General features: G+C 33.1%; 1 protein-coding gene across 4 annotated transcripts; it reads left to right on the plus strand.

Annotated features, from left to right (window-relative positions):
- Positions 1-1,835: 1,835 nt before the first annotated feature.
- Positions 1,836-6,902, plus strand: LOC145147658 (uncharacterized). 4 transcript variants are annotated; one of them, XM_079075091.1, is made up of 13 exons: positions 1,836-3,150; positions 3,268-4,238; positions 4,310-4,350; positions 4,474-4,509; positions 4,729-4,797; positions 4,886-4,986; positions 5,132-5,210; positions 5,292-5,390; positions 5,478-5,546; positions 5,722-5,771; positions 5,839-5,920; positions 6,165-6,259; positions 6,337-6,902. In XM_079075091.1, the coding sequence occupies exons 1-13, from the start codon at positions 2,867-2,869 to the stop codon at positions 6,431-6,433; spliced, it is 2,073 nt and encodes a 690-aa protein (XP_078931217.1). In that variant the 5' UTR covers positions 1,836-2,866; the 3' UTR covers positions 6,434-6,902. The 4 variants fall into 4 exon arrangements, with proteins under 4 accessions (XP_078931217.1, XP_078931218.1, XP_078931215.1 ...); XM_079075092.1 differs by having other exon boundaries at positions 4,474-4,500; XM_079075089.1 differs by having other exon boundaries at positions 4,478-4,546.
- The last annotated feature ends 408 nt before the right edge of the window (positions 6,903-7,310 follow it).

Below are 7,310 nucleotides of genomic sequence, written 5' to 3' on the forward strand. Positions count from 1 at the left end.
TGCTCCATAAATACGCTCTACAAAACAACAAAGTAGTTTATCGTTAGGTCTATTAAGATCGATAGACTTAACACTGAACAGAAACGACATTCAAATGCCAACGAACACCAGGAACCACTCAGATTGCACCGTTTGACCTCTTGAGGTTGACCGTGGCTTAACGTTGGCCGTTAGAGGTAACAATATGTTAGATCTAACGTTTACTCTCAAGCCAATGTTTACTCTCAAGCAAGGACGATGTCTGAGATGAAGTTTACAGAACCACATCAAAGAACAACCAGGAACAACCCCGATTTAATCCGAATCAGAACACAGATCGAGAAGAAGACTCGATAAAAGACCGAAACCCTAACTCAATGAACAAAAGAAACCCTAACTCGAAGAAGAGAAGAAAACCCTAACTCGACTCAGGAACAATAATCAAATGAACAAAAAACGACGCAGGACTTAAACCTGCTATGATACCATTTTTAAAAATTTAAAACAAAACACAAATAACGAATTATCACAACATCAACATGTCTTTTCATTAATGAAAAATAAGATCCAGTTGATTTTTTGGAAACTTACAACTAAAACCTCACCTATACAAAACTCTCACACTCAAACAAGAACAAAATACAAGACTCTGATTACAAACTCAACAATGACACAAGAAGAGAAACCCTAATCTAGACGAAAAAGACGAGTGGAAAAACGAGAGCTAAAATATCTTATGCAAAGTGTGTGTTATGAAAAAATGATCCATCTTAGCTGCAAACAAGTATATATACCTCAGGTACAACATCCGGTTCAAGTCCGGTTTAACCCGGATCCAAACCCTGAACCATACCCGAATAAAAGTTTGCGTGTATATTTAGAATTTCAAATAGTGAGCCGCAGTCTTGAAGAAGCATAAAACAACAAACCATGCCCTGTACAAGAAATTATCTCACAAAATACATCCAAATAAATTACACTTTTTACCCTGATAATAAATATTCTTAACAATATTAATCTTGACAAAAAACCTTTGATATTTCGACATAAAGGATGTGGGAGAGTTTACTGAAAATGAAAAGGAGGAGACCGTGTGTTTTGTAATTTTTTTAAAAAAAATAAACGAGTAAAATTGTGTTTTTTTTTGTTTGGAATTGTGTTCGTGGGGAATTATAGGAAACCGATGATGGTCGGAAAAAGTAAAAATAATTAAATATGTAAAAATTAGTTTAATGGTAATCATATATTCATATATGAAACTAATATATTTTTTTTCTTTGAAATAATGAATTTAATGATAATTCTTAAACACATCCTCTCTAATAAATAAAGAACTTTTTTGTCACATGACATGCTTTCCTTCAATTTGACAAATGTCAATTTGTAATAATTTTGAATTAATTGTTTTCCACATCTCATTTTATGGGTTTTCCTATTTAATTAAATTCTATATAATATTTTAATGTAATAATTACAATAAATATAGTAATAAATGGACATCAATTTCATTAATTAGTTTACGTTCTAATTTCAAAAGTTTTAAATTAAAGTTTATTAGTTTCTTTTGTTTATTTATTTAAATTATTTGTTTAAATTTAAAAGATAAAAAACATTTCAATTTTAATAATTCATTATTTTTTTTATTTTCTTATAAATTCAAAGTTCTTAACTTTTTAGACTTTCATATTTAATTTTTTTTTAAAATTAACTCATGTAATACATGAGTCTTAAACAAATAAACTTCTAATACCCGATAAAAATAAATATTTGTTGAACAACAAATATAAAATAATGATAGTATAAAAAACAACTCAATCTTTACAGAATTTAGAGTTTGATAGATCCTTTCACTCATTTACCATAATACTAGTTTATAAGTTCAAGAACAAAAACAGGGTTTAGGGGAGACCTTTCAAGGCACGCTAACACATCATTTTTCTTTGATTCTCTCGCTGAAGATACAGATATACGGATTTCAACTTCGATTTGCTTCTGAAAGAGAGTAGAAGAACTAAAGACCAAATTAGTTGGTTTATCATCAGTGTTTGCATCTTAAAAAATCATCTTCAACAAAAAACCCCATTTCCGTAGATGGACATATGTGTGTCCGTAAGTTTAAATTTCAGTTTTCTGTAATTTCTTGATTGCGAATTTCTCCAAAAGACAGGTAAGGGTTAAAGAAACAAGCAGTTGATATATTTACATATCACAGTATGTGTTTTTGTGTGTGAAAACGAATAGTTAATGTGAGTTTTTTTCTTTGCAAGTCAATTTTGACTCTTCTAGCAATTTTATTGATTTGGGTTTGCCCGAAAAGGGTTGAAAAACAATCAATTCCTTGATTTACAAAACAGTGTGTTCTCTCTCTGTGTGTGTGTGTGTGAAAGTTGATAGATAATGTGTGTTTTTGTATGATATCTTTTTGCGGGTATCTTCAAGTCAAACTCAGACGTTTCTGTTGCTTTAATTTCTTGATTTGTGTTTCTTCAAAAGCAAGGTAGGGATTGAATAACATTTATTCGAGTGATCTACAGATCAAAGTATGTGTTTTTGTGTGTGGCAATGGATAGGTGATGAGCGTTTCTGCATTTTTCTTGTGTATGTGTGTCTGCAAGTCAAACATTGACTTTTGTGTTACTTTCTTCATTTAGGGTGTCCTGAAAGGGAAGAAAAGTCTTGAAAAACAACCAACTGCTTATCTATTTTATAAAAAAGAAGACTTCCTGACACGAACGGGTTGAAAGCTGATAATCTGTATCTTTCAGTGAGAAATCTTGGGTTTTTGTTACTTTATTGATTTGGGTTTCCTCCAAAACTGTAACTTGAGAGTTAAAGAACCAATTTCTTGATCCACAAATCACAGTGTGTGTTCTTGAAGTGCGTGAAAATGGAGGAAAACACAAAAACACCATCAGCTGAGGAGCTATTAAGAAAGATCCAGGAGCTAGAAAAACTCCAATCTCACCTCAAACAAAAAATATCAAAACTCATGCTCTCTCGTAACCAGAAAAAACCTGAGCACCAATGGTCTAATTCATCATATGGTGGACTCAAGCTTCGATTCATGGAGCCTTTAGATATGAAGCTAACAGAATCACAGTTTTTAAATATAATTCAATCAATGGATCAAGCTGTACATATATATGGTCTCAACCTTCGGATAATCTTCTGGTTAGGTCACCACTACCACTGCAAATTGATCATTTATGTTTCTTGTTCGTTTTAATATGAATTTGAAGAAAATGCATTTAGTTTTTTTAACATATTTGGTTAATGGGAATCGTGTAGGAATCGAGCTGCAGAAAAGCTTTATGGATATACATCAGCTGAAGCTTATGGAAAAACTCCCACAGAGCTTGTAGTGGAACCTAAAGATGGCTCATTATCTGATTATCTCCTTGAACGAACAGTAAATGGAGAGACTTGGTCTGGGGAGTTTCCCATAAAAAGTAAAAAAGGTGAAAGATTTGTAATTATTGCTACAAATTCACCATTTCGTAATGAAAACAGAGGATTAATTGGGGGTATGTGTGTTTCAAGCGCTTCAAGTCCATATCATGTAAGGAATCATATTGATTCTCAACAACCTCTACAGACATCAATTGCCTCAAAGATATCAAATTTGGTCAGTATTTCAAAGGTGAAGATGAAGATGAATATGGGAGACAACTACACAGATCATGAAGATGGGATTGATGTTGCCTATGATCATAGTGAACCAAGCACCCCAAGGGGACATATTCTGTCTCCATTTGTAGATCTTTTTTCCAAAAGCACAGTGGAGCATTTTACAAGAAAACTTAAAATAGATTCTGGATATGAGAGTGAAAACAAATCAGGAATCTACAAGTTTTTTTCTTCAAAAGCAGATGCATGGATGGCTAAAAAAAGAAATTCATGGTCACAGAAAGGAAACGAAAGAGTAGAGTCTTTTGATCCTATATTTGGTAGGTTTGGTTGGCAAAGGTTAGATATCAATCAAGAACACGAGCCTTGTCCAAAAATAAGCTCTTGTGTTTCCTCAAAACAAGACTTTCAACTATTGGAAAATACCAACAAGAGCAATAACAAAATCGAGGCTTCAGGGTTGTGGTTTTCTTCATTACATGTTAGTAGAAGTACTACAAGTAACTCAAGTAGCTCAAGCAGCAGTATGAGCATCAAAAACAATGCCATCATCAAAGTGGAGAGGGAAACCGATAGCCTTGATTGTGAAATCTTGTGGGAGGATTTGATAATGGGAGAACAGATTGGACAAGGTAAGAGAAGGGTATTGTAGTCATTTGGCAAACTATTAAATTATTTTTTTGATATTTTATGTTTTTGGCAGGTTCATGTGGGACTGTATATCGTGCACTGTGGTGTGGATCAGTATGTTCTCCATCTCTCACTTGATTATGATTTTAATTATCTCTTGTGGAGAGTAATGTCTGGTTATTTTGTTTTACTTAATTATTGATGAATTACTGAAACTTTCTTTGAAAAAAATGCAAGGTAGGAACCTTGGTGCACAGGCTCATGGTATGCTGGGTATGCACGTGCATATCCTTTAAAAGGAAAGTCTAGTGTAAGAAAAGTAAAAAAAAAAAAATAATTGTTAATCTACACCGTGTATAGACTAATACTATAGACTAATCTACCTGTGGGATATTTGAGTATACTAAAAGAGTTACACAAATGCTTTTATATTATATAAGAAACGGATATCTAGAAAAACAATATAAAACGTCAATCAATTTATGTATACAGGATGTTGCGATCAAGTTATTTGAATATCAAGAGTATCCAGATGATTTGATGGTATCATTTAAACAGGAGGTAACTATTATTTTCTAAAATGCATATAACACTTTTCAAGGATGTGATTGTTTAAATTGCATCCAATTATTTTATTTCTTTTTTGAAGGTATCTCTAATGAAAAAGCTTCGACATCCAAATATTTTGCTCTTCATGGGTTGCGTGACCTCACCTCTGCATTTATCCATTGTCACAGAGTTCCTTCCCCGGTTGGTTCTTAAATCCCATAAAATTTTCAATGTATTTTTTTTCTATGAAAACGTAAGACAACATGCATAAATAATCTCAATTGATTATTTGATTAATGTGCATGTATACAGCACTCTTTTTTTTAAATTGACTTCTGTTGCGTAGTGGAAGTCTGTTTCGGATACTTCAGCGAAATACAACCCGATTAGATTGGAAACGTCGTCTCCATATGGCCATGGATATCGTAAGTAGCATCAAGCATGCTAATTAGTAATTATCATCTTTTTTTTTTGATTTCTTTTGTCTTATTTGTGATTCTCTCAAGGCTCGAGGCATGAATTATCTTCATCATTGCAACCCACCGATTATTCACCGTGATTTGAAGTCTTCAAATCTTCTTGTGGATAAGAATTGGACAGTGAAGGTATGCTTTTGACTACCCTTTCTGGTTCGTGGCATTAATTTGTCTATGTTTTTCTCAGTAATTAATAATTATAATATGATCTTTTAGGTCGGTGACTTTGGTCTCTCTCGTGTCAAGCATCACACGTACCTCAAAACAAAGTCGGGGAGAGGAACGGTATTTCAATATGCTTTCTTGATTTAGGCTCCCCTAATTTGTTCCAAAAATAACAATGAAGAAGCCTTTTTTTTTTTTTTTTTCGAAAGTGTATTCAACTTTGAGGTTAAAGGGGGTAGGTTTGACTTCAGAAGAGATGATGTTGGCTTGACTGATTTCTTGTTCCTTTTTGTAGCCTCAATGGATGGCTCCTGAGATCCTACGTAACGAGGAAGCAGATGAAAAGTAAGAGGATTTTATTTTTCATGAATTTTGGAATCCAATAATTGGTTCGTTTGTTGGCATATTTTAGGTCTGATGTATACAGCTATGGTGTGGTATTGTGGGAAATTACCACTGAGAAGATCCCATGGAATGATCTTAACCCAATGCAGGTATACTATTCTCAAGTATGAAATTCAATATTTTTTGCTTCAACCTTCAAGACCAAACACAACATAATCTAAAAGCACAAAATATATGTGGTGCTTATTTTGCTTTAAGAAAGAGTAAAGTTTCAAATCAAGCTTGATGTTTAAGGTTGTTTTGTTGACTTCAAAAGTCAATATGCTACTCTTTGATTCTTGAGGTCCCGAAAGGGTGAAATGCAAACTACAGTTTTACATATGATACTTGTAGGTTATCGGAGCTGTAGGATTCATGAATCGACGACTAGAGATTCCAAAAGATGTTGATCCACTGTGGGCTTCTCTAATCGAAAGTTGTTGGTGCAGGTTGGTCTCTTTCTGATGAAAATGTTTAAAATATCCTTTACAATTGATGTGGGATATATTTCCTTTTGTATGTTCAGTGAACCACAATCCCGGCCAACATTCCAAGAAATACTAAATAAACTTAAAGATTTGCAAAAGAAGTATGTGGTTGAACACAGGAGAAAGGAACCGTAAAACAAATCTTGTGCATGCTTGGTTTCTTCTCTTGTCAGATGTCACCATTTTTCCTTTAAAGAATTTCATTTGATTCGGTTACACAAACGAGGGAAGCAAGCTGGACTTCTTACATACTTGGAGCTACCTTCAGAGGCGAATGGGATTCGTGACACGTTCCACATGTGCTATACGTGAAAGCGCTTTGCGATGGAGGATAAAGTCATACCACTATTCCAACTTGGGATGGACAAAAAGAAATGACTCATAGAAGAGCCGGGTAGACCCTTAAATGAAAGGCAAAGAAACATCGAAATAAAGAAATCAAGTGGTATTAGTGAAGTGGAAGCATAATTATTTTGGGGGAGAATTTGATATATGACATTTTTAAACATTAAAATATCATATTTGTTCATTTTAATTTCTTAATATTATATTTATCCTTCATAAACCGTCATAATATATATTTGCCCGAATATTTTTTTTGCAATGCTTTTATTAGTTTATAATCATTTTTTATATATTAGACTTGTTATAATAATTAAAAAAGTTAACCATATTGTCTCTACATCTATAATAATTGAATGTCTACTTCTAAATCGTTGGAATGTAGCCCTCTTGACAAACAAAACGTTTCATCTTCAATCATCTTCATGCAATGTATGCATTGATTGTTTAGTTTTGTTGTTGCTGATTATTTCGTGTAATAGATAGATGATACTTTTGATATTTCCATTGAGTTTGATGTTTAAGAAGAGTATAAATTATCTACGAAAGCCTTTTAAGTTTTGTGACACATCAGCTGTCGTCCTTTTAAGCCAATAAAAAACAAACCTCTTTCACATGTTTATTTGCGTGAATGCTTCCTTTCCAAGCCTTCATCTCATGTTTGTCGTAT

This window comes from Lactuca virosa, chromosome 1 (genome assembly GCF_052849685.1).
Source record: "Lactuca virosa cultivar CGN04683 chromosome 1, Lactuca_virosa_CGN04683_v6, whole genome shotgun sequence".
Lineage (NCBI taxonomy): Eukaryota > Viridiplantae > Streptophyta > Magnoliopsida > Asterales > Asteraceae > Lactuca > Lactuca virosa.

Coding starts and splice junctions, on each gene's coding strand:
- LOC145147658 (XM_079075089.1), top strand. CDS start 2,867: ATGGAGGAAAACACAAAAACACCATCAGCTGAGGAGCTATTAAGAAAG. Junction 5,391..5,477: donor ATAAGAATTGGACAGTGAAG/GTATGCTTTTGA, acceptor ATGATCTTTTAG/GTCGGTGACTTTGGTCTCTC. Junction 5,921..6,164: donor ATGATCTTAACCCAATGCAG/GTATACTATTCT, acceptor TGATACTTGTAG/GTTATCGGAGCTGTAGGATT.